At 41.2% G+C, this 25,465-nt stretch overlaps 2 protein-coding genes across 4 annotated transcripts in view; one reads left to right on the top strand and one right to left on the bottom strand.

The window, feature by feature from the left end:
* The window catches only part of ASH2L (ASH2 like, histone lysine methyltransferase complex subunit), a 27,399-nt gene extending 2,206 nt beyond the window's left edge, over positions 1–25,193 (top strand). The window contains exons 4-17 of one of the 3 annotated variants that reach the window (XM_028481793.2): positions 1,871–1,959; positions 2,241–2,335; positions 6,116–6,211; positions 6,879–6,974; positions 7,846–7,921; positions 8,700–8,717; positions 10,171–10,264; positions 10,997–11,214; positions 18,253–18,420; positions 18,717–18,910; positions 22,053–22,145; positions 23,453–23,551; positions 24,279–24,338; positions 24,435–25,193. In XM_028481793.2, coding sequence (XP_028337594.1) covers positions 1,871–1,959; positions 2,241–2,335; positions 6,116–6,211; positions 6,879–6,974; positions 7,846–7,921; positions 8,700–8,717; positions 10,171–10,264; positions 10,997–11,214; positions 18,253–18,420; positions 18,717–18,910; positions 22,053–22,145; positions 23,453–23,551; positions 24,279–24,338; positions 24,435–24,542 — 1,504 coding nt within the window. In that variant the 3' untranslated portion in view covers positions 24,543–25,193. The remainder of the gene's footprint in view (positions 1–1,870; positions 1,960–2,240; positions 2,336–6,115; positions 6,212–6,878; positions 6,975–7,845; positions 7,922–8,699; positions 8,718–10,170; positions 10,265–10,996; positions 11,215–18,252; positions 18,421–18,716; positions 18,911–22,052; positions 22,146–23,452; positions 23,552–24,278; positions 24,339–24,434) is intronic. The other 2 variants (XM_055081299.1, XM_007127468.3) reach the window with 2 other exon arrangements.
* The window catches only part of STAR (steroidogenic acute regulatory protein), a 19,381-nt gene continuing 12,806 nt past the window's right edge, over positions 18,891–25,465 (bottom strand). Inside the window, exon 7 of the mRNA XM_007127470.3 lies at positions 18,891–19,026. Within this exon, the coding sequence (XP_007127532.2) occupies positions 19,003–19,026 (24 nt within the window). The 3' untranslated portion in view covers positions 18,891–19,002. The remainder of the gene's footprint in view (positions 19,027–25,465) is intronic.

Genomic DNA, 25,465 nt, shown 5'->3' with positions numbered 1-25,465 from the left:
GAAAATTACTGAAGGATCAGGAAGAAGTCATCTTGGTAGAAAGACCTATAGGGAAAATATATAAGCTGGTCAGTTAGAAAAGACTTAAAATTGGGCCACTTTTGCCAAGGAAAATTTGTTTGGATAAACAGGGCCTAGGAAAGGAAATTTATCAGAGTGATAATGTGGAACAATCCAGCAATGAATCAAACCACAGTTCAGAGGTTTGGTAGAGACCAGTTTGTACCTGAATTTGAGAAGTTATACCTAAAACCCAGCAGGTGGGACAGATTATCGTTTATGGCTGAGATGGAGGAAGTGAGTGAGCTAGCAGGGTATGAAAAAGGCTGCTCTAAACACCTGATTGTATTTGAATTAGGTAACTATATACCTGCCTATCTCTTCTGTAAGTGAGCTTATCACAATGGACTGTTTAATGGAAGGGGCTCTAGAGAGAGGTAAAGGTAAGGGAACTCGATCTTAACAGTCATAAGGATATTTCTTAATTCCTTCAGTGGTGGCAGTAGACACACACTTGGGAACATCTCTTTAAGGATACCTTAAACCAGTTTCAGCAAAGTCCAGAATAAACCTGCCTTTATTTTGATTTCTTCTCCTCCAACTTAAACCAGTCTTTTGTTTTTCTTTTACTTGCTCCTCTTCAGGACCCAGCTCTCCCCGTACTTTTCCAGTCACCCAGTACAGCCACCACACTTCTCTAATGCATGGTTCCTGTTAGCCCTCAGTCTCTCCCTCCACCAGTTTCTTCCCCTGTGCCTTCAAACAGGCTTTCTCTTGCCCCCAGCTCACCTCTTAGGAGATTTCCTCTATGATACAAGCAGTGTTAGTGGTTAGGACTCCTTTTATTTCATGCCCGCCCCCATCAAATCAGCTACCAAGCTTGACCAATTTTGTTTCTTCTTGTACACTTCCTTGTGCTTTCCATTTTTATCGTTTCACTCGAGATGAGGGCTTTTTTGTACTTCTTACCTTTCAAGCCTTATCTTTTACCGTACCCCCGACAACTCCCCTCCCCTGGCCAAACTTGTGTACACCAGTTTGCCCCTTTGCCTCCTAGTTTGCACTTTCTCATCTCTACACAAAATAGTTTGCCTGTAGAAAGGAAGACCAACTCATCTTTCCAAATCCTAATTTGTGTCCTCAAAAAATCTCCCTTAACTCTTAAATCTGAAGTTACTACTTGGGTCCTTTAAACTCTTAAATAAGACTAACTATCATCTGTAGGATTCAGTTGGTAATGAGGCAAGTAATGTTCTGTGACTTCTGTGTTGTTCTTGAATAATTATTTACATTTTAAAATTAATCTTTTTATACCTGTCTGCCTTTTCCAACAATGGTATTGGCACTTTACAAAGATACTTGAACATAATATAAATACAGATATTTAAATGTAAAGATGTTTAAAGAGACTACTTTGTCTTTTTCCGCAAGTCGCCTGGTATACTCTTTTAGGTGCTTAAAAACTATAATAAACTAGCTTGGATAGGGCTCAGGTCAGAACCTTGCAGATGCTGAATTAGCAACTATAGTGGATAATGTCATACTAAATTTTTGTGACAGAAAAAATCCAGGTATTTATAAAAATATGAGCCCTGTTTTGGTGACTTTTTTTTTTTTTTTTTTGACCCTGCTGCACAGCATGTGGGATTTTAGTTCCTGACCAGGGACTGAACCTGTGCCCCCTGCAATGGAAGCGTGGAACCCTAACCACTGGACCGCCAGGGAATTCCCCTGGTGACCTTTTTAAGAGTATATTAATACATTAGCATTATTATGTAACTTTCACTGAGGGAAAGGACCCCCGTTGATTTACTTCTCATAAGTGTGTGTTCAGATCTTCACTAATTTGCACAATTTGGCTGTTCTCCAGATCCTGTCTACCTTTCATGACCAACTACAGTTTCCACTGCAATGTATGCCATCATAGTGGGAATACCTACTTCCTCCGGAAGCAAGCAAGTAAGGACAAACTCCGGAGTACTGCAAAGTGACTGTCCTCTGGTTAGCTGGCAAAGAAAAGGGATTTGGGCTCAGCCGAATCAGGAAACCTTTGCTTGGTAGCTGGTGGAAGTTACCTTGGGGCTTAGCTCTGAATAATTGCTATTGTCCATTTCAGATCAAATGATGACTCTGTTCTTTGCTGCTGTAGTTGTTAATCTGTGGACCACCTAGTTGAATATTCTTTTGGTAGCAAGGATATATTACTACAGGTAACTTTTTCTTCCTTTTTGTTTTTATAGACTTGAAAGAAATGTGCCTTAGTGCTTTGGCCAACCTAACCTGGCAGTCCCGAACACAGGATGAACATCCGAAAACCATGTTCTCCAAAGATAAGGTAGAGAGAATTACTGTAATTGCAATTATGCCAAAGAATCAGGAGGAACTTCTAAATACAGTGGACCCTTGAACAGCATGGGTTTGAACTTCACTGGTCCATTTATATGCAGATTTTTTTCACTAAGTACATCCTACAGTACTACACATTTCAAGGTTGGTTGAATCCTTGGATGTAGAACCACGAATACAGAGGGCTGACTGTAAACCTACATGAGGATTTTTGACTGTGTAGACAGTCGGTGCCCCTAATCCCAGAGTTGTTCAAGGGTCAACTGTACAGTCTTAACAATAAGTTCTTTCCCCCCAATTTTTATGAATGTATGACTAATTCAGTGGTTACTTTGTTCTCATTTCATGTGATTTACTAACTTCCTAGTGTGTGCTCGTTGTGTCATTGGCTTAGCCATTAGAACGATGAACCTTATATTAAAAAAGAGTATATTTTAAAAAAAAAGAAAGATAAGTGCTTAAATAGTTTTGATTGGCTTTATAGAAACAAACAACTGTCTGTCCCACAGTTAATAATCAGACCTTGAGATGACCCTTCTCAGCTTAGGTTGAGCTGTTTTTATGGATGCCAGCCACAGATTTTTGTCAGGGGAAAAGGCCAGTTTATTGAAAAGATTCATCCTTTATTGTTAAACTGGAAAACCACATGACTAAAGTCAGGACTCAGAATTAGATGATCAGCCCGTCCGTGAGTCTTTCCTCCTGTGACTCACGGTAACAAAATATGAGTTAAGTAAATTGCACAACTTTGGAGTTTACGCTGTGACCTGGTATACGTGCATATGTACCCACTCTCATTTAAAACTGAGGTACCCTCTGATCTTTTCCCTCTGCATGCTGATATTTTCTATTCTAGTCAATGCTAGTATTGACCTACAAAATTGATTTTATACCCTACTAATTGATTGCAGCCTACAGTTTGAAAGACACTGGTTGGGGAATTCCCTGGCTGTCCAGTGGTTAGGACTTGGAGCTTCCATTGCAGGGGCCACGCTTCCACTGCAGGGAGCACGGGTTTGATCCCTGGTTGAGGAATTAAGATCCTGCAAGCCGTGCGGCCAGGCCAAAAAAAAAAGAAAAAAAAAGAAAGACACTGGTTGGTGTAGGGTATTTAGTGAGAAGAATATATTCAGGATCAGACTGACCCAGGGCCTTTTCTACTAAACAGAGAGGTTAGGACTTAATCCTGTAAGCCGGAGGAGTCAGCAGAGGGTCCCCGTCCCCACGCCTCTCCCCACAACCTTTTTTCCTACATTAAAAAGAATGCATTTAAATAGAGGTGTGCTCTGATTAGGTTTGCCTGTTCGTTATTTTTTTCTCTAAATTGTTATTCTGAATTTTTCAAATATATAGAAAATTTCAAATAGTACAATGAACATCTGTTTATTCTTTATCTAGATTTGCCAGCTGTTACCATTTTGCTGTGTTTGCTTTATCTCTCCATATCTATATATTCCCCCTAAACTTACGTGAGACTAAATTGTAGATATTACACTTTACCCAACATTCTCTCATAACCACAGTACAGTGATCATACTGAAAATAATGTTGATGCAATACAACTATCTTATATATACAGTTTATATTTTTGTGTATTGAGTGTATATTTTCTCAGTATTTTTATTGTCTGAATAATATCAGTCATAGCTTTTTCTTCTATCCAGGACCTGATCAAGGATCACACATTAAATTTAGTTGTAATGTCTTTTATCTCTAGAATAGTTCCTTTATTTTACTTTGTTTTTTTAGTCTGCTATAACATTTGAAATTTTGAAGAGCCTAGATCATTGTTTGCCATGATGCCCGTCAATTTGCATTTATCTGATTATTTCCTTATGATTAGGTTCGGGTTAAACATTTTTGGCAAGAATAGTATGTAGATAGTGTGTGTTTTTCTGTGTATCACATCAGGAGGCATAAGATATTGCTTTGTTTTATTATTAGTGACCCTAAATTTGACTACTTGGGTAAAGAGGTTATTTATTAGTCGTCCTGAATTTAACTACTTGATGTTTCCATTGTAAAGAGACCCCTTTTTCTTTGTAATTATTAAGTAATTTATGGGGTAATACATCAAGTTTGCAAGAACCCTTTCAAGCAGTGGTTGTAGCAGCCATTGACTGTCCTAGCCTGCAGCAGTTAATAGAATGGTCATTGTAAACAGAATACATTTACTGGTTTACAGTTCTTCTGTAAAGGAGAGCCCTCCCCTGACCGTTGTTTTTAATTTTAAGAATCATTGATTTTTATAGTCCATTATGGGATTTCTGGATTTCTGATGCTCAGATTTGACCAGTGTAGACCCATCCCGGCTGACTCCTGACACTTTTTTTTTTTTTTTTTTTTTTTTGCGGTACGCGGGCCTCTCACTGTTGTGGCCTCTCCCGTTGCGGAGCACAGGCTCCGGACGCGCAGGCTCAGTGGCCATGGCTCACGGGCCCAGCCGCCCCGCGGCATGTGGGATCCTCCCGGACCGGGGCACGAACCCGTGTCCCCTGCATCGGCAGGCGGACTCTCAACCACTGCGCCACCGGGGAAGCCCCCGGGGAAGCCCCCTGACACTTTTTGATATGTCCGTCTTCAGTCTTTGAACTCTTCCTTACTTTCTGGAACAACAAAACATCCCAGTCTTCCCTTGTGCTTTGCCTGATTCAGCCTGGTTCCTTTCAGTAAAGATTTGGTGTTCACGGAACTGATTCTGGTGGAAGCTGTTAGCGGCGGACAAACTCTGACGGGCTGGGGGAGGTGGCCAAGGATGGGCGGAAGTTGGTGCCAGAGGATCAAGCTCAGAGATTGTTGTAGTCATGCAAGCAGGGACTGGCGAGGACCACAGTCAAAGCAGTGGGGGTGGAAAGGAGCCCTGATTGGTGAAAAGTTTCTGAAATTTAAAAATTCATTTAGTAGGACTTCCCTGGTGGTCCAGTGGTTAAGAATCTGCTGTTCCAGTTCAGGGAACACGGGTTTGATCCCTGGTCGGGGAACTAAGATCCCACATGCCGCTAGACTACTGAGCCCTCACACTCTAGAGCCCGCGCCAAAACTAGAGAGAAGCCCGCACGCCGCAACTAAGGCCCGACACAGCCAAATAAATAAATAAATATTTTTAAAAAAATTCACTTGGTGACCGTTTAGATGCACAGGTTGTACGAGAAGAACAAGAGTGACTCCGTGTGTCAAGCCTGTGACTGGGTGATGGGCGATTCTGAGTGTTAAGAGCAGATTTATGAGGTGAGGTACAGAGTTCAGTCTTGGTCACGAGAAGTCTGAGGTGCCTGTGGGGTTTCCAGGTGATGTGTCTGGTGGGGAGGAACAGGAGCTCAGGAGAGAGAGTACTTGGGAGTCATCTTACAGAGTTAGGGCAGATCTTTTCCCTTTAACTGGATTATAAGCCCTATGTGACTAAGAGTGGTATATACTTGTTTGAATCAGAATCTTTTTTTGTTTGTTTTTGGCTGCACCTTGCTGCATGCCGGCTCTTAGTTCCCCGACCAGGGATTGAAGCCGTGCCCCCTGCAGTGGAAGCGCGGAGTCTTAACCACTGGACCGCCAGGGAAGTCCTTGTATATGTATACTTGTTTGAAATTCCCCACAACCTATATGTTGTTCGCATGCAATTATGTATTTGTTCAGTTATTAAAAGGCAAAACATGAATTTGTCTTTTGATTCTGACAAGGTCTTTGAAAATGCTGCGGGTTTTTTTTTTGTGTGTGTGGGTATAATTTTGAAAGCAACTATAAAAGCTTTAGTATATTTTGTTTTAAAAATTAGGATATCATACCATTTATTGATAAATATTGGGAGTGCATGACGACCAGACAGAGACCTGGGAAAATGACCTGGCCAAATAACATTGTTAAAACGATGGTAAGTAGGCTAAAATTGACTAGACTCAACATTGAGAAAACCAGTGTTCCTTGTAAGAGTTTGTATATATACATGTGTATATATATATATTTTTGGTCTCAGTGAAGTAATGTGATGACTGAGAAAATGAGAACAACTTAGTATTAAATCGGAGTGCAATTGTAAACTTTAATAGTTTTCACACAAAATCAGTAAATTGCACATTGTGTCTTAAATGAAGACATGGTAGTTTTATGTATGACGCTGAAACCTTTGTCCAGTGCACTTTGGCAAGTATTTTTTATATTTAAATTGGAGACAGTTGTTTTCTTTGATTAAAAAAAAAACAAAACTCTGAACATTATTGTCCTTAGAATTAGAGAGAGCACCTGGGGAGAAGTCGGCGCAAGCTGTTAACAGAGTGTATCTCTTTGATATGCAGGCATGGGTGAGGGTTAAGGACAGTGGCTCTCATTTTTTAAGTTTCTCTGTTGTTTGAATTTTTTGATGGTCATGCATTAATTTTCTAATCAGGGAAAAACAGTACTGTTGTGTGTTGGGTTTTTTTCTGGTGGGGGGCGGGCTTTGGGATTTGGAGATTACACCTAGGGATTGGAGTTAGCGGTTCATCATCCATTCATTTTAAGTATAAAATTTCCAGTAATACTAAAATGCTGCTTCCTTTTAGAGTAAAGAAAGAGATGTATTCTTAGTAAAGGAACACCCCGATCCTGGGAGTAAGGACCCAGAAGAAGATTACCCCAAATTTGGCCTTCTGGATCAGGTACATTAATATGCTTCATAATCCCCTTTTGATTTTTAAGCCATGGGGACAGAGAGAATCAGGCTTTGTTTACATTTGTATATTTGCCACTTACAAATGCCCATAGCATGGTGGGTTCCAAATAAACGGTTCTTACTACACATGGAAAGAAAGAACACTCACCTTAAACCAGGAGACTGGTGTTTTAGTTCTGGCTCTTCCCTAAAATGTTATGACTCGATGCATGTCATTTTTATCTTTTTTAACTTCCATTTCCTCACTTGTAACACAAATGTGCCATCCCAAGTTATTTCTCCTTTTCTTTCCATCTCAAATTTTGCTCTAAAAACATTCGTTAGTGTGAAGAAAAATTTGCTGTGAAGAAGAATTTGTGTTGTGTATCTAGCATAATATGAGGAAAAAGAAAACTTCCCCTCTTTGTTTAAATGGCAGGGGTCACATTTGGCATCTCAGGAGGTCAAATCTTTCAGCTGTGCCTTAAAATGTTGGATTTGCCCACATTGAAAAATTTAAGATTTCATGTAGAAATTCAGATTTCTGCCTTTTCTTGTAAAATGCGAAGCTCTAAGAGAAAGAAGTTTGAAGCTCTGACTACACTGGGTCTGGTTCCCACAGGGAGGTGCGCCCTTGGCCCGGCCGTACCCCCCAGCACGGGTTGGTTGTCACTCATCCTCATTCTTAAACCACTTGGATCCTTACACTTGGCTGCCTCACGGTGTTACTGGCTGATCCCTGAAGCATCTAAGTTTGGGACCTCTGCAGGTTTCAGATCTAGGTTTTCATTCAATTAGAATTTCTTCTGTTCTTTGAGCATTGCCAGGTTGGTTTGATTAGATAGACTCCCTTTATAATTGAATATTTTTCCCTCTAGGATCTTAGTAACATTGGTCCTGCTTATGACAACCAAAAACAAAGCAGTGCCGTGTCTACCAGTGGGAATCTAAATGGTAAGTGTTCCAGTGTCTCATCGATGAAATACTTGTAAGCTGTTGAATCCAGATGTGCCTAGAATTGGGCAGTCTTTGGGTTGACTCTTAACTGGATATTTACTAAGATGCTTTAAAGTCCAAATCTCAATTTTTAGGAGCTAGCCAAGGGTTTGACAGATGGTAGTAGGGGAGAACTTTTTGTCACTTTACACTACAGTTTGGTCTTAAGTGAAACAGATTTAGCATAAAACAAGGTACAGTTTTAAGGTCAGATTCGCTGTGTTTATATTAGACTCCCCATCTGTATCGTCATAGCTAACACTTAATTTAGATTCACTTGCTCTGCACTCTTTTTCCTTAATTCAGCTGTTATATAATACACTTCCGGCCCATCTTCTCATTTTTCTTGCCCTTAATCTTCAGCTTATTCACATGACAGCGTTTCTGTGTTGATCACCCACTGTAGCATATTTTTCTCTCTAACCCATCTAAGAGCAGGAAAGCCCTTTGCTGCTAATGGTAATCTAATGAGAGGGGGTATAATGGGGAGGTAGCTAGCTATTCATCTGACACATGGTGTCACTACCTTGCCTTTTGGAGTGGTAGCATCTTAAATATGTAATCATTTCCGCTGTTACTAATATTCTAAGATGGGTGGGAAATAGCTAAGTGTATTGTTCATCTTTTTACATTATTTGTTAAAATTATGTAATTGTTAAATTACATAATTGTAATTTTAATCTCCTTTTAATTGTTAAAATTTGACAAATACATGGTGCCACTTCTGTTCTTACAGGTGGAGCCTCTTTTGGAGGTGAATTCCTCCTCTGTCTTCTTTCAGCCTCTCAGACTTAAGTATTTTGTGTTTTGGAAAATGCTTTTCGCTGAGTTGTGGTAGAAGCTAAACCTAAGTTAAATTTTTAAAGCATTGTGGAGATGGTGGCAGCAGCACTCAATATGAAACAGTAGTTCCGGTTTAATGTTAGTAATTGGAAGCTTGTACGTTGTCATATTCTGCCTAACGTGGCCAGCAGTCCCCTTTGTGTTGCTTGTTTTGTTCAAGATGGATCTAAAACTTCTCTCAAAATAATTGAAATGCAGATGCCAATAAAAACTTAATAGTTTTTTGATTAAGGTGACTCGAACTAGAGATGTTAATGTTGCAGCCGTTTAACGTTAAGCCTTTTATGAGGACTGGGAATGACAACCTGGTGTGTTCGTAAAAGGAAGTTCAGCATGAATCTGGTCCTGTCTGTGCAGAATATGACCTGCCTTCAGTGTCTTGATCCTCTTTTTATTGCAGCAGAACTGCTGATAATTTCCAAGCTTGCCCCAAATTAAGATACAGTACTTCATGCAGTTGTTTACATAAAGGTGTTTTCCTACAGTCCAGGGATATTTTCTGGAAGTTCGAAAAACAAACTGAGAGGAATGACAGAACTGGACAAATATTTCAGAGTACCTATTTTAGAAATATACAAGGTAATATTCCTTGTGGCCCTTGTATGTAGCTCATTTTTTAAAAAATAAAATTTATAAATTCTCTATGGGTATTTTCTCTTAATTCCACAAGCCAGGTTAGTCTAACCTAAATTTGGGGCATTGGCACAATTTTAATAATTGTAAAGATCGCCTGCTAAATTTAAAGCCGCCTTTCCTGCCCGTGTCACAGACAACCATACTGGATGCCTGGCAGCACTGCACAGAAACACCTTTTTAGTACCTCTGTTTTTGTTTTCCATGTTTGGTGTACTTTTGTCTTGTTGGAAATTCAAGTCCAGTGCTTTAGCAGATGCTGTGCCTCTCTTATGCTTATGGAGTGTGCGCCATGTGGAGTTCAAGCACGCGCGCACCCCCCTTACAGTGAGGATATTCTCTCCTTATGGGTGTTTGTATTCATTTGGGTGGAAAAAGGTTTTATCCATGCACCTGTTTCTAGCTGTGGGTGTTTGGAATCTGGACGAGTGAAAATGCATTTGTGTCACATCCTCGGAAAGTCTACTACTAGTAGTTGCAGTTCATTTAAGAAGCGAAGGTCGAAACTATAACACAGGTATCGTTAGTGCTAGGTTCACTGGACTTACTGCCAGAACCCAGAGTCCTGGGGTGGGAGCCACTCAGCAGACTCATTCTGAACCAGGGTGAAGCGCAGTCTGCTTTCAGGCAGGAAATCCTCCTGTGGTGTTACACAAATGCACGCTGGGAGTGTTAGTCCCCGTGGAGCATCTGTCACAGCTCATTGAAAGTGATCTGCCTTTTCTTTTAAGGGGGAATTGCAGCGGGAAGCAGTGGAAAAGGAAGAGGAGCTAAGCGCAAACAACAGGATGGCGGGGCCACGGGGACCACCAAGAAGGCCCGGAGGTGGGCAGAACACCCACCCCACCCACCACTGTTAAGAGTGCCCTCTGCGGCTGGCAGAGTCCATCAGCGGGAAGGGCTCGGGTGTCTGAGGATGCAGGCCTGTCCCTTTTTCTCAAATCCTTAGCACTTTGAGGGGTAAATGAGCCCCAGACTAGGTGACCTGTTTCAGGAACCTGTTACTAAGTGAAACAGCCCTGGGGCAGCACGCCTGTGGTGATTTACCTGGGAGTAAAGTTCCATTAAGGCGTCTTGAGGAAGAGTAGATGGACCAGAGAGAGTGAAACCGATATTGAATGTTAGCCCTTTTACGTAAACCTTCTGCCCCTCCCCTCTCATGGCTGTTCCCTTCACTTTGTTCAATACTGAGGTGGCGAGATCCAGGTCGTTTCTCGCTGAGCCTGGAAACAGGTAGTAAGTGCTCATATCTCTTGAGTTTCTGTTCATTAGTTATAATAATAAATATGCTAAAGGCAACTGCCCTTGTTCCTCTGCACCCTTTCTCCCCTGTGGTCTACTGGCTCAGTTTCATAGACATCCATACAGATTAAAGTAATTTTCGTTTCCCCGTTTTGCCTGCAGAGGGCAGGATGATCTGTTTGAATAATGAAAAGCATTTGAAGTTGCATGTGTTCCAGGTGAACTCTAATAAATCAGAGGCCTTTCTTACAGAATTGAAGGCACTGGAGCTAGAGGGGGTTTTAGTTTCTTGATTTTATTTTTTCCTTTCTGCAGTGACCCTTTGTTTTCTGCTCAGCGCCTTCCCCCTCATGGCTACCCCTTGGAACACCCATTTAACAAAGACGGCTACCGGTATATTCTAGCTGAGCCCGATCCCCACGCCCCTGACCCTGAGAAGCTTGAACTCGACTGCTGGGCGGGAAAACCGATTCCTGGAGACCTCTACAGAGCCTGCTTGTATGAACGGGTTTTGTTAGCCCTACATGATCGAGGTAGGTAAGCTGTTAATGTTCGTGTTGGACCCAGTGTTACTTTGAACTTCTTTCGTCAGCTGTGTCCCGTCTAGAATTCGACGGACATGTCAGTCTGCTACTGCTCCCTCACCCCCATCTCTGACTAGACCCAGCCGGGATGTGCAAGAAATAATTTCTTCCTTTTCTCTTCTTATAAGCTCTAGCCAATTATATATGGTATGTGGGGCTTTTTTAACTTTCTATTTTGAACTAATTTTAAATTTACAGTACAGTTGCAAAAATAATAGAATTTCCATATATCCCTCATCAAGCTTCTCCTAAGAATAAGATCTTATATAACCATAGTACAGTTATCAAAACCAGGAGATGAACATCAATAAATGCTATGAATGAAACTAAAGACTTTATTTAAATGTCACCAGTTTTTCCTCTAGTTCCTCTTTTCTAGGATCTCACATTGCATTTAGTTATTTCTCCTTAGTCTGTTGCAGTGTTAATCAGTTACTTTGTTGACTGCTCCTCAGTGAGGGACTGTCTGACTTTCTTTCATGATTAGACTGAGGAGTTGTGCTTTTGGAAGCACGCCGCAGACATGGGTCCTTCCCACTGCATCACCTCATGAGCTGGTGATGTCGACGTGTCTTATTATTGGTTGTGTTGTCTTATTATTGGTTGCGTTAAGGTGGTTTCTGCTGTCGCTCTCTATTGTCTTTCCCTTTGTAGTTCATAAATATCTTAGGGAAAGATACTGTGAGGCTATGCAAGTATCCCGTTTCTCTGTAAAGTTTTGCCCACTAATTTTAGCATCCATCAGTGGATCTTGTCGGCAATAGTTGTTTTTTTTTTTTTTTTTTTTTTTTTTTTTGGTGGTATGCGGGCCTCCCTCTGCCGTGGCCTCTCCCGTTGCAGAGCACAGGCTCCGGACGCGCAGGCCCAGCGGCCATGGCTCACGGGCCCAGCCGCTCCGCGGCATGCGGGATCCTCCCAGACCGGGGCGCGAACCCGGTTCCCCTGCATCGGCAGGCGGACGCGCAACCACTGCGCCACCAGGGAAGCCCCCGGCAATAGTTGTTAATGTGGTATTTACCTGATCATTTGCTATTTATTCCTTCCTTTCTTTATTATTTAATTGATTATTTTTATCAGTGTGCATTTAACAGATATTTATTTTGTTGCTCAAATTACTCCAGCTTTGGCCATTAGGAGCTTCTTTAGGTTGGTCCTGTGTTTTCCTTTTTTTTTTAATTGAAGTATAGTTGACTTACAATACTGTATTACTTTCGGGTGTACAATATGGTGATTCAATATTTTTATAGACTATACTCCATTTAAAGTTATTATAAAATAATGGCTGTATTTCCTGATGCTGTACAATATATCCTTGAAGCATCATTGTTTTTTAATTGGGGTATAGCTGCTTTATTTATTTATTTTAAATTTTTTTATTGGGTATTTGTTTTATGCATAGTGGTTTGTACCTCTTGATCCCCTAACCCTATCTCGCCCCTCTTCCCTTCCCTCTCCTCCTGGTAACCACTAGTCTGTTCTCTATATCTGTCAGTCTCTTTCTGTTTTGTCATGTGCATTCATTTGGTTTTTTAGATTCCACATATAAATGATAACAGAGTATTTGTCTTTCTCTGTCTGATTTAGTTCACTGAGCATAATACCCTCCAGGTCCACCTACGTTGTTGCGAATGGAATCTTGTGTCCTTTCGATAAGCCCCATCGTTTTTTCCGTACTTGCTGGCGTCACAAGATGTTTTTGGTTCATCTCATATTTTCCGTGCTCCAGGCCAAGTATCGGCTCCTTCTCCAAGGAGCCTGGGTTCCTTTGATTAAGGAATGGTGTTTAGAAATGAAGTTGTGAGCGTTCGGTGTGCTTACTGTTAACAGGGTGTTGCTTCTAGGCTCCCTCAGTGGACCGAGGTGGGAAATGTATGTCCGTATCCTGACCGACACATATATACATGCCTATACTGAGTTTACTCTGCTACCTTGCATTTTAGTCAAACACCACAAGGTTGTTCCAGCCTTACACCTTTCCATATTTGTAACTTCTTTCTTGAACAGTAAGAAACCTGACTCTAATTACCTCCAATACATTTTCTTACTCGTTCATGTCTAATATGCACATAAGGTGGTTTGAGAATTGCAAACCACTGTAGGAAACATTCCCTGACTAGATTACAGCATTTATGTACAGCTCTTTCTGTCTTAGCCTTGCATAGCCCCTCAGGATACTGCTAACTTAGATTAGTTCTTTCCTACCCCACCTCCTTCAGTGTGCTTGTTTTTCACTTGTGATACGGTAGGCTCAGTTGTTAGTGTTGGTATGCCATTTGGGGTTCTCCCGCATCTTGGGGGCGTGTGCGTCTGTGTCAGGGGAGAGTGTGAAGGGTATGTGCAACGTTACTGTAGTTCTAGAGCTACTGTTACTCACAAAGGTCTGCCCAGAGTGTCATGCCTCCTCACCCCTGCTGCCCCACTCTCAGTCCCTCTTTTTCTCCCACTTTCCCACCCACCCTCTCCATGACCAGTCTCTCTAGTTTCTAGTGCATCCTTTATTTCTTCTGCACAGGTGAGCACACACGTGTGTATTTCCTTTTATCTCCTTTTTTTCGTACATGAAGGGCAGCGTACTGTAGATAGTCTTGCATTTTGCTTCATGCAGTTACTCCATGCCAGTTCAAAGAGCTCGTCCTCATTTTTTTCTTTTTTTAACTTTATGATATGGCATTATGTGGATGTACATGGTTCATTCAACCACTCTGAATATGGACACTTAGATTGTTTCCAGGATTTTGGATTCATCAAGAGGCAGTGAATAACCATGGGTGTGTGTGTTTTTGTATTATTGGTGGTATACGTTCATGGTTGAATTCCAGAAGTGGAATTGCTGGACCAAACGGTAAGTAAGTATATACCTAGTTTTGTTAGATATTGCCAAATTCCCCTTCAGATGGCTGCCGGTTTGCATTCCCACCAGCAATGTAGAGAATGTTTGTTTCCCCATAACCTCACAAACAGAAGGTGTTGTCCTAGATTTTAATTTTGGCCAGTCTGAGAGGTGAGAAATGGAATCTCAGTGTTTTAATTTGTGTTTCTTTGAGTTTGAACATTTTCTTTCATTTTTAAGAGTCATTACCTTGTGAATGATGTTTGTGTTTTTTAATTTCCCATTTTTCTGTTGGAATTTTGGTCTTTTGTCCCTTTGTATGGTAGGGATGTCAGTTAGCCCTTTGTCTGTGGAATATGTTGTAAACATTTTCTCCCAGTTTGTCAGTTGTCTTTTAACTTTGTTTATGACTTTTTTGTCATGCAAAACTCTTTTTAATGTATAATAGTTCTTTTAATGGCATAATTTATTCAATTATTCAGAGAATAGCATTCATTATCCATTAGAATGCGAAAGTGAATTTAAATAAACTACTTTTAGACAAGTGTACCTCATGGATTTCTTTGCTGTTTTTCTGAAGTATTAATGCAAATCCAGATAGCATATTATTTCATCCATAGATATCTCAGTATTTGTCTCCAACAAGGATTTTAACAAACATAACCACTGTGCCATTATCTTACCTGATAGAGGTGAATAATAATTTCTTAATTATTCCATACTCAGTCCATATTCACATTTCCACAGTTGTTTAAAATATGCCTTTTCAGTTGTTTCTTTGAATTGAATCTAAACATGTCCATACAGTTATTCCATTGGGAAGCCCATTCATTATTTCTTGAATTGATGCTAAAAGCTATAACACTTGTACTGATGCTAGTCATTCAGAAGTGAAGGAATCAAGTGAAGTCACTTGGACGTAATCCCTCAGTTTAATGACCATTGTACACGGATCGGTTTGACTCCTGTGAGTGACAAGCATACTTTGATAGTAGGGAAGGGCCAAATAAGTGACTTCAGGGTTTAAGAAAGTGAGCCTTGTCGTGTTTCACTATACATAATAGCTATAATTCTGGAGGGGAAAAAATGGGAGAACACTGGCCCTTATTTAGCAGTAACATGTTAGAACTTAATACGTAGGATAGCAGTAGCTGCCTGCTGTTTATGCTGAGCCTTTTAAAAGTTAACAATAAATCTATATTGTATCTTTTAAACTTTTTATTTTGAAATAACCTCAGATTTATTTTTTTAAAAAAAGTAAGAACAGTACTAAACTTTTTTTTTTCCTGAACTACTTGAGAGTCAGTTGCCATGATGCTGTCTCACCTTTAAGAACTTTATTGTGTATTTCTTACAAACAAGGACATTCTCCTTGTGTTACCTAGTGCTGCATAATGAATTACCATAAAACTTAGCATTCTAAAACTAACAGTGTTTATCATCCCATAGTTTCTGAGGGTTGGGAATCTGGGAGCAGCTTAGCTGTGTGGTCTGGCTCAGAAAAACTCAGGAAGTTGCAGTCAAGCTCTTAGCTGGGGATGACGGTCTGTTTCCAAGATGGCTCAGTCACGTGGCTTTGACGGGACACCCTCAGGTCCTCACTGTGTGGGCCTCTCCATAGACTGCTAATTTGTCCTCATCCATGGAAGCTAACTTCTCCTAGAGCAGGTTCTCCAAGAGAGCTGTAAAGAGTTTGACCTATCTTGAAGTGGGACAGTCACTTCAACTTCATTATATTTGTTACAAAAAATTAGTCGCTAAATTCAGCCCACACTCAAGTGGAGGGAAATTAGCCTCCACCTCTTGAAAGGAAGAATATAAAAGAACTAGTGGGTATTTTTTTAAACTTTCACATCTTACAGAACTGACACAACGATCAAAATCAGGAAATTAGCATCTGATTACTACCGTCTGATGCTCATATTCTATCCAAGTTTGCCCATTTGATCCAGAATGTCCATTATAGCAGAAGGGTCCAGTTGAGAATCATTTGCTGCATTTAGTTGTCCTGACTCTCAAGTCTTCAGTCTGGAACAGCTTCTCCATCTTTCCTAGCCTTTGACCTTGACGCTTTTGAAAGTTAGAAGGCAGTTATTTTACAGAATATCCCTCAGTTTGGTTTCATCTCGTTCTTCACGATCCAAGTTCTGCATCTTCAACAGGAATATCACAGAAATAATCTCACATACTACATCCTGTAGGTGATGCAGGACTTTAATTGTCCCATTACTGGTGATGTCCACCGATCATTTGGCTCAGGTGGTATCTGCCAGGTTTATCCACTGTAAAGTTACTCTTTTTTCTCTTTGTAATTAAAAAGTTTTGTGAGGAGGTAGACCCTTTAATATCCTGTTCTGTCACAGACACTTACCTTGCACAGCCCCACCTAATGGCTTTAGGACTGAATTGATCAGGAAGGAGTAAAGGAAGAAGTACTTGTATTTGAGAAGGTAGAATTTGCCAAATACCTAGGAAGGTTCTGTTAAACAATGTGCATTTAATTTAGGGAGGTTATCATTGTATCTCCTGAATACAAGAGCCATTGCGGGGTCATGGAAATAGTGCAGGGCCAGGGCTTCAATCAGGCTCTGCCAACTGCGGTGTGATCTTGGAACAGCCACGTGGTCTGCTTCTCCAGTAGAGGTGGGAGTTGTGAGGGGGAGTCTGTCTGGCCATCTGTCTACCTACCTACCTATGAAAGTACTTCATAAATCGTAAGCCTTTATACAAGCTAATGAAACTAAATTTTGTTCTTCCAGCAGAATTCAGACAACTTCTAGAGTCCCACAAATACTATTTCAAATGCTTTTCCCTCAGTTAAGTCTTAACTGGGTTGGAGATGCTTCTACATCTATAAAATCAATACACAGCACGAAAATACTCTCCCGCCTTTTGTCATTTTTTGCTTCACTTCCAAGTCACAGTGTCCCTTCCAGTTGGTTTAGATTGTCCTCTTATGTTACATAATGGTCTCTTAGTAAAGTAAAGGTCGAGAGGTGACTACAATGAAGCTCCATATAGTTTTCACCCAGATTTAACAGTTATCAAGGTTTTGCCGTGTTTGTTTTATCTGCTCCTTTATTTCACTCTCTTTTTTTTTTTAATTTTTAAGAAGTAAGTCTCACCCTATGTACTCTTAAAAATATGTATCTCTAAAAAGTATGGAGTTTGCTTTTATAGTCACAAGCTCTTATCACACTTAGCAAAACATATAATTCCTTGCTATCATCTGAATTCAGTCCAAATCCGATTTCCTTGATTGTCTCAAATATCTTTTTATCTTCCCACAAAATACTTACTAATTACAAAGGGGAAATAGTAATTGTATAGTGGAGAAACCTGGAAGGCACCACCTTAACCAAGTGATCAGAGTTTAATATCACCATTTGGACAGCATGTGCTTCCTGACCTGACGTGCTGAGAGGCCCGGCAGTACTGCAGTGGTGTCCCAGCAGAGGCATGACCTGGACCCAGACAGGAGGAAGCATCAGACAGACCTGTTTGAGGGACAGTTCTACAAACCAAGTGGCCAGTACCCTTCAGAATGTCAGGGTCATGAAAGACCTGCGGAGACACGACAACTAGATGAAATGGGGGATCTTGGATTAGATCCTGGAACAAAAAAAGGATGTTATTTGGATAATTGGCTTAACTCGAAGGTGACCTATAGATTAGTGTAACAGTGTTGTGTCAATGTCAGTTTTCTGATTTTGATCCTTGTGTGATGGTCACAGATGGTGTGAACACTTGGCAGGCCGAGTGAAGGACATGTGAGGACTCCACTGTTTTTGAAAGTTTGAAATTGTTTCAAACAAAAAGTCTTCTAAAGGGTGGTTTATTCACATCAGGATCCAAACACATTACAATTGGTTTGTTATATTTTAGGGAATAGACAAGTATAATTAGTTTTAACCTGCCATCTTAAATAATCACATTGAATAAAAACTGATTACTCGACAGCTTTCTTCCTTTTTCTTTCTTTCTCCTCCTTCATCTATATCTGGAGACTTTTAAACTCCTGAACTAATATTTCAAATTCCTGACTTGATATTTCTGATTTTTTATTTTGTTTTACTGGAGGGTAAGAGTTTGTGGCAGTTGTCTCCCAAGTATTTCAAATAAGTTGCGGGCCTTTGTTTTAATCTCCATCACTGCAGCTCCCCAGTTAAAGATCTCCGATGACCGGCTGACTGTGGTCGGAGAGAAGGGCTACTCTATGGTTCGGGCTTCTCATGGGGTTCGGAAAGGTGCCTGGTACTTTGAAATCACGGTGGATGAGATGCCGCCAGACACCGCTGCTAGACTGGGCTGGTCCCAGCCGTTAGGTAAGCTGGGGCTATGATATGGACGTGGCAACGGGTGGAGAGGTATAGACCATCTGGCTAAGCTTCACGACTTGTAGGCTTATTGGATTGTGGTCATAAAATTCAATTCCTGAGGGTTTAGGTGGTTTGCAGTTCCTAGGAATATTTTTATAATTCATTGCTTGTGAGAAGTAGTTTGTTAGCCATTTTACAAAACTGGCAAAAAAGTAAAAATAAAAAAGGAGTAGAATATCTTCCTTTAGCAAACCGAGCTGACTTGCAGTTCTGACTTCCTGTATATCTTTTTATTGGGACAGGTAACCTTCAAGCTCCCTTAGGTTATGATAAATTTAGCTATTCTTGGCGGAGCAAAAAGGGGACCAAATTCCACCAGTCCATTGGCAAACACTACTCTTCTGGCTATGGACAGGGAGACGTCCTGGGATTTTATATCAGTCTTCCTGAAGACACAGAGACAGCCAAGTCACTGCCCGATACCTATAAAGATAAGGTGAGTCTGTCCTCCCGGAGAGATTCCTGGGTTTGAAGACCCGTGGCAGCTGATGCCTTCAACTGTGTGTTCTCTTAATGATGCTTATCCATTCACACCTTTCCCAACATTTCATTCTGAAAATTTTAAGACATAACAAAATTGAAAGAATTTAAAAGTCAGTGTCCAGAAACACCCATCACCTAGATTCTGCCATTAGCATGTTATCCATTCATTCCTCCACCCACACACCCACCCACCCACCCACCCATTCATCCATGTTTTTTTAACCCCTGCCAAGTGCTTAAGGGTGCATATCATTAGCTAGAGATTAACTTTTGTTTAGTTTTTTCTTTTGATATAAAATGTACAATATAAAATGAAATGTACAGATTTTAAGTGTATGGTTCACTGAGTTTTGAGGTTGAGCCAAACCCCTGTGGAGACGTTGACTCTTACACCTCAGGAAGTTCCCTCACACTCCGTCCTAGTCCGCGCCAGCTGCTACCCCCACCGAGGCAACCACTGCTGTGAATTTTTCCCCGCATCACAATTCTGTTCCATTAGTTTTGCTTGTTCTTGAACTCATGTAAATGGAACCATTGCAGTGTGTGATCTTTTGTGTCTGGCTTTTATTGTTTGTCATAATGCTTTTGAGATTCTTGCATGCTGTTACAGGAATCTGTGGCTTGTTCCTTTTTACTGCAGGGTAGTTTCCATTGTGCGATACCACAGTGCTTACCTATATTCCTATTAATGGACACTGGGGCCATTTCAAGTTCGGGTTTATTATACATAAAGTTGCTATGCATATTCTTGTACAGACCTTTTTTGTTAACATGTTTTTATTTCTTTTTAGTCATTGGCCTAGAAATAGAATTACTGGGTCATTATACATTTAGTTTTAGAGATTGTCAGACTCTCCATTCCCACTAACAGTGTATTAGTATTTTAGTTGCACTACATCCTTGCTAGCATTTGTTGTTATCAAACAATTCTAGCCACTTTGGTGGGTGTGTAGGAGTATCTCATTTGGTTTAAATTAGCATTTCTTTGGTGACTAATGATATTGGACATTTTTTCATGTGCTTACTGGCCATTCATCTGTCTTCTTTTGTGAAGTTTCTGTTCAAATATTTTGACTTTTTTAAAAAATTGGGCTGTTCGTCATCTTAATGAGTTGTAGGAGTTCTGCATATATTCTGAATTACAGTCTTTTGTTGGAAATGGCTTTTTTTAAAGTATTTTTCTCCTACTCTGACATTTCTATTCATTTTCTTAATGGTATCTTCTGATGAACTGAAGTTCTTAATTTTTATGAAGTCCATCTCAGATTTTTCTTTACAATTATATTGCTTTCTATGAGTTAATAAATCTTTGCCTGATCTCAGGATGTCATGAAGGTATTCTTCCATGTTTTCTTTGAAAACATGGTTTTAGCTCTTAATCTAGGTTTCTGATCCACCTTGAATTCATTTTTGTGAATGACGTGGAGTAGAGGTCAAGGTTAGGTTTTTTTTTTTTAATAAATTGATTTATTTATTTTTGGCTGCGTTGGGTCTTTGTTGCTGCACGTGGGCTTTCTCTAGTTGCGGCGAGCGGGAGCTACTCTTCGTTGCGGTGCGCGGGCTTCTTATTGTGGTGGCTTCTCTTGTTGCAGAGCACGGGCCGTAGGTGTGCGGGCTTCAGTAGGTGTGGCACGCAGGCTCAGTAGTTGTGGCTTGTGGGCTCTAGAGTGCAGGCTCAGTAGTTGTGGCGCACGGGCTTAGTTGCTCCACGGCATGTGGGATCTTCCCGGACCAGGGCTTGAGCCTGTGTCCCCTGCATTGGCAGGTGGATTCTTAACCACTACGCCACCAGGGAAGCCCCCAAGTTTAGGGTTTTTTCCTGTGTTGATACCCACTTATTCTAGCCCCATGTTTTGAAAACTCCTTTCCTCATTTCTTTGGTTCCTTTTGTGACAGTCCAATGACTATGGAGATCTATTCCTGGGCTCTCTGTTCCGCTGATCTTTTTGTTGACCTTTATTTCTGCCAGTGCTACACTGTCCTGATTATGGTAGCTTTAGAGTAAGTGCTTAAATCGGGTGGTGTCTCCTCCAAGGGTGTTCTGATAATAATCAGTCAGAGCACATTGTATTGGTGGCATCACACTGCTGACTCTCATTACTCCTGCCACCACCTAGAACCTTCAGCCACATGAGTGCTTGGTTCTACAGTGCACAGAGGTCTACGGTTACTGCGAGGATACTGTTGGAATCCTTCAGATTATTTACTGTTTCTTTTCCATTATAAAAATTTGCTTTTAATTTGAATAAGCAATTACTAATATGTCCCTAAAATGGAATACTGTGGATCTGTTCAGAAGCTACATATGTACAGATATAAAATGACCTCAGGTGTATATTGTTGAATGAAAAAGTCAGGATGCAAATCAGAATGGATGGTATGCTACCATTTGTATGCCTTTTAATTTTGAAGATATTAATATATGCCAAGACTTTCTAGAAGGATACCCGGACACTGGAACAGTGATTGCTTTTGGCAACAGGAAACTGAGTGTGGAGGGACATGGTGGGAGAGATAGTCTTCATTTTGTGTTCTTGTATACCTCTTGAATTTTTTTCACCACGCTCAGTGTATGTATGTGTGAAAAAATTCAAATTTAAGAAAATGAATGTCAGAGGATTCCCTGGCGGTCCAGTGGCTAGGACCCCACACTTTCACTACCGAGGGTGCAGGTTCAGTCCCTGGTTAGGGAACTAAAAGTTAAAAAAAGAAAATTAATGTCATATGTTTACCTGGGAGTGAATAGTTAAACAGAGTCTTGGGAACCAGTAAGAAAGGAGTGACCCAGAGACCACCTGTGGGAGAAACAGGTAGGGAACTAGGAGGGAAGGAAGTGACTCCCCCCGCCCCCAAATCTTAGTATGGGCTTTTTGTGAAAATATTTAACAAGCATGTGCCATCTGGTAATTCTAAAGACACACATAGTTGTTCAAAATCTAACAAAGCTGACTCTGCAAAGATTTTAAATTTCTGTTCGGTACACAAGGACTCAGTGCTATTTGTGTGAATCTGGCTTTTTTTTTCCCCCCATGATGATGTAGCTGATGCTTCATTTTTCCTTTTTTTTTTTCTTTCCTTCTCTCTTGATTTTCAAGGCTTTGATAAAGTTCAAGAGTTATTTGTATTTTGAAGAAAAAGACTTTGTGGATAAAGCAGAGAAGAGCCTAAAGCAGACTCCCCATAGCGAGGTGAGTCATGGTCATCAAAATGTCAGAATTAGAAGAATTTGAACATTGGGTCCAACCCCCTTATTATGAAAGTGAGGGAATTGAGGCCCACAGGGGGGGATGAAGGGATTTCTGCTAACACAGCAGCAGCAGGCCCAGCGCGCTCTCCTGCCTGCCGTGTTTTGTTCTCTCTGGGCTACCTGTTGCTGCTATGAGAGGGATGACCTGGATTCTTAGAGCAAAGAGGGTATAAAACAGTGGCCACATAAGAAAGTCTGAGGGCAATTGAGGAAGCAAGTCAGAGATACTTATCCTTTGTCAGAGGAGGTAGCAAGTGTGGAAGGAGGAAACTGGAATAGGAGATTCAGGGCCTCGCTTTGTGACCCGGGGGGTCAGCAGGAGCTGTGATGGCTCGTTCAGCGCCTTCTAGAACTTTCCCTGCCTCCCTTCTCCAGGGGTGTTGGGAACATGTTTGCCCAAGGTCATAGCACAGTCAAAGAAGGGCTGGTGCATCTGGACCAACCACAAGGGCCCAAAACAGAAGGGGAAGGGATGGAAGAAAGTTCTGAGCTGGAAACATTTTTCCATAAAAATGCTGTGAAGCCACCTGCATCAGTAATAGAAGCAAATGTAGGAGAAATAAGCTAGGATTCCGATTGTTTTTAGGGGAAAAGTAGTAAAGGCAAACAGTTAATTGAACTAAGGAGATAATACAGCCAGAAAATACAGCCAGGCAGAAGATAGCTCTTGCTGGGAAGAAGAGGTAAAGTTACTTCAGAAAAAGGAGCCTTTTCTGAAGTCCATCCGTAGTGGTTAAGAGAATATTCAGGATGGTTTTGAGAGAGAAAGGACAAAGAAATGAGGATTCAGAGACTTTGACAGAAGATCCTGCGAGATTTTCAAAGTAGAAATGCAGAAGTGAGGACCTGAGGCGAGGGTAGGGGACAGATGAATGAGCTCAAAAGGGTATAGTTCCAAGGGATCAGTGGACGACCAGTTACCTTTTATAAATATAATGTAATGAGAAACAAAAAGTGGAACTGTTTGGTGTAAGTAGCATAGGAATTCAGAAAGCAAATAAACCTGAGGACCAAGGGAAAAAAAAAAAAAGCACCAGAGGACCAGCTGGAATAGTGCATGTAGATAGGCTCTGAAAAATCTAAGGTATTATTTAAATGTCAGCTATTGCTATTACACAAGCTACATGCTATTCTTAGGATTTCTTCAAGTGCTGCCACCATACTGCTAATAAAGGGTTCTCCAACGGAGTTCTTTTTTAGTTTGTTCTTTTTTAAAATTCTGAAGTAAAACCATGGTTTTTGTTTCAGATAATTTTTTATAAAAATGGTGTCAATCAAGGTGTGGCTTACAAAGATATTTTTGAGGGGGTTTACTTTCCGGCCATCTCGCTGTACAAGAGCTGCACGGTACGTATCGTCTGTTCATCCTGTGAACACAACTTGAGGGAGATAGGTGGACGGTTTTGGTGAAAGAGCCATTGATGGGATTCTAGAAAGAAATCTGAAAGGCCTAGGCGTAGGATGGGAGCCTATTCCTACTGTTACTGCTTGTTCCAAAAACATGTGGGTCCTCCACGAAGTATTTGCTTGGACAGGTAAAGATCATGCAGTTATTGTAAAGCCCCATACCTTTCCTTTGGATGTACTGTGTGGTCACTTTTGTTCAGTGTAAAGGATATAAAGTATTTACACGCATAAATCAATTTGGTGTTATGTGTCGTGATAACCTACCATCGTTAGTAACTGTTGCTTATAGTGATTTAAAAAAAAATATGATCCAGCATGAAGGGACTATCATTAGCGCCTACCAGCTAGAAAAACCAAAGTATTTGAAAAGGCAGTGCCTGGAAGTTTCCATGTCCTCTTACTCTGTCAGTAGCCCCCATTGAAGTAATATAAGGAAATCTTTAGGTTATAAACAGAAATCAGCACAAGTTTATTTTATTTACCTAATTCTTGATGGCTATTATATGGTATTGACCACTTTTAGCAGTATTAATATATATCATTTGTTTCAGTTATACCATGAATATCACAGCTACATTTAAAGTGAGATATTTCCCATGTCACGTTAAGGTTTTCACTATTGTCTTCTTTTGTTTCTTCATGTCTGCTTGGATTGAATTTATCCCAGGTCTCCATTAACTTTGGACCATGCTTCAAGTATCCTCCAAAGGATCTTACGTACCGCCCTGTGAGTAACGTTGAACATGTCTGCGTGCATCCTCAGTCTTCTTGCTGCATTTACTCCAGTCTCACTTCACCTCTCTGTTCCTTGTTCCTCCCGCAGATGAGTGACATGGGCTGGGGCGCCGTGGTGGAACACACTCTGGCTGACGTCTTGTATCACGTGGAAACAGAAGTGGATGGGAGGCGGAGTCCCCCGTGGGAACCCTGACCAAGTCCCTTTTTCTTTGCAGACACGGACTTCCTGGGGAATAATATGAGCGGGTTTTGCGTTTGTTTTTTAACGGTGGCAAATGTTTTCCCGAAGATACTGCAGAACACGGCCTCTGCTGTAGCAAATTAGAGGCCGGGTGGGTCTGAGAGAGACGCCCTGCCCTTCAGCACTGTCCCTTCTATCACGGCTTTTACTTCGTGTGCCATTCCCAACAGCTGCCGACCCTGGGATCCCATAAGCGCCCCGTGAACTGGGCCTGTGCCATGTACCCCACCAGCTGAGACTTGCTGCTTACTGTGTTTTCTAAGTGATGGGTAACCTTGCCCAAGTAGCTAACATGTTTAAAGACATGTCCTTCTGCGGGCATTGCCTCCATCCCGCCTGGTTCCCAAGGAAGTGGTGGGGCCTGTTTCTGAGAACAGCTGAAATCCATGGCTGTACATTCCAAACCAGTCTAACAGCTCTTCCCTTTCGCCGTGGGTGTGTTTTTGTTACTAATTTTGAGGCGTGCCTGTGAACACTGGGATCTCTGAAACTACTAGGTCTGTAGAGCTATACTTGTGAAGGGAACTTGCTTGCAGCTTTAACAATTAGAAACTCTTCCCAAATAAAACTTGTCTTCGAGTGTGTGTGGCACTTTGCTTCCCTTTCAGGTTGGGGTCCATGTGGCGACAGTGTCGGAACAGTAAGGCACTCTGAGGAAGGGGAGCCAGCCTTGAAGGAGAGACAGGTTTCTATCTCCACCCTCCCCCGTTGCTTCGTTCCCTTCAGCCAATTTGATCACCCCCTCTTATCCTGTGAAACCCGACTCTCAAGAAGGTGAACAGGGGGCACTTCCCTGGGGGTCCAATAGCTAAGGCTCTGTGCTTCCAATGCAGGAGGCCCCGGTTCGATCCCTAGTCAGGGAACTAGATCCCAGA

This window comes from Physeter macrocephalus, chromosome 20, assembly GCF_002837175.3.
Source record: "Physeter macrocephalus isolate SW-GA chromosome 20, ASM283717v5, whole genome shotgun sequence".
In the NCBI taxonomy this organism is placed as follows: Eukaryota; Metazoa; Chordata; class Mammalia; order Artiodactyla; family Physeteridae; genus Physeter; species Physeter macrocephalus.
Note: the sequence above shows the minus strand (reverse complement) of the source record. Positions and strands in the feature narration are given on the sequence as shown.